Source organism: Loa loa (assembly GCF_000183805.2).
Source record: "Loa loa unplaced genomic scaffold supercont3.356, whole genome shotgun sequence".
Taxonomy (NCBI): domain Eukaryota; kingdom Metazoa; phylum Nematoda; class Chromadorea; order Rhabditida; family Onchocercidae; genus Loa; species Loa loa.
The window spans coordinates 65404-66725 of NW_018108536.1; the positions used below are offsets into that span (position 1 = coordinate 65404).

Sequence of the window (1322 nt, forward strand, 5' to 3'; positions counted from 1 at the left end):
CATTTGTGGCACTTATTTTACAAGCTCTGTTGACAGTGATTGTTGTCGATAAACGTGGTTTTGGTATGACTGTTAGATCACAGGTTTCTTTTTTCTTCCATTTATTCCTCACCTAAACTGTTTCTGAGAATTCCATCCTTCATTAATTATCATAATGTTACGTGGATACGTCACGTGGATATGTCACGTACAACTTTGTCAATGTTATTGGTTGCATTGACGAAGTGTACATATTTAATGCAAGTAGCTATGATAGTGTATATTTTTATTAATATATTCATTAATTATTCCATATTTGTCAGTCGTTCTAATTAGTTTGTTTTTTAATTAATTTATTAAATTACTCACTTCTTAGCTCGAACATGGTAGTTAGTTGTAGTTGTCGTCGAAGCGAAGCTTTTCAATTTCAGTTTTTGGTGTACGGTACCTGTCATGTGATAATTGCTCTCATTTTCCTCTGTTCGATCGTGTGTAATTTAGCGAATCATTTGCGACATCGATTCAGTCGCATACGTTTTACCGATTTGACCACTGATACTCTCAAACAGAGAGTTATATGCAAATCGATTTCATGGATAGAAACTTAACATTCTATAGCATTTCTAGTGAACCATAGCTAGTTGATAAATTTAATGATGATAATTGTGATAAAAATAATGGATAAATGATTGCTTTAACCAGTTTGCTGTTTGTGTATAATGATAAAAATGGTAATGATAGCAATGATAATAGTAATGATGGTAATAATAATGATAATAGTACTAGTGATAATAATGATGATAATAATGATAACGGTAATATATGCACAAATGATTATCTCATTTAGTTCACCATTTGCAAATGATAATATTATTGCGATGACAGTGATGATAATAATAATAATGATAATTATAATGATGATAACTTATCCATCCTTTCTCAGTCTTTTCCACCACATGCTGAATCTTAATAATAACAACGTATCTATCTGTTCTCAAACTTTTCCATCACATATTGAATCATGATAATGATAACTTATCTATTTTTTTCTGGAACTTTTCCAGCATATGCTGATAAATTAATCATTCCTCCCCTGTTTATTGTCAAAATATTGTCATCATCCTTCCTTTTTTTTTTTGATTTTGAAAAAAAAATTTTTTTTGAAATAAAAAGTAAAAATCTCTTCTTTCTAAACATTTCTTTCTATTTCTATGAATCTCAAAAAATTTTCGTTATTTTATAATTGTTTACTTTTGGTTTTTTTTTTGTTTTACACTAAAGTTTTTGACTATTATTTATTTAATTTTGAAAAAATTTCCTTTTTTTTCTCTTTAAAATTACTC

General features: G+C 28.2%; 1 protein-coding gene across 1 annotated transcript; it reads left to right on the forward strand.

Annotated features, from left to right (window-relative positions):
• Window positions 1-698: 698 nt before the first annotated feature.
• On the forward strand, window positions 699-1004 carry LOAG_15553 (hypothetical protein; the record flags this gene model as incomplete). The annotated part of the gene is made up of 1 exon (XM_003151043.2): window positions 699-1004. One exon carries the CDS (start codon window positions 699-701, stop codon window positions 1002-1004), a length of 306 nt encoding a protein of 101 aa, XP_003151091.1.
• Window positions 1005-1322: the final 318 nt, after the last annotated feature.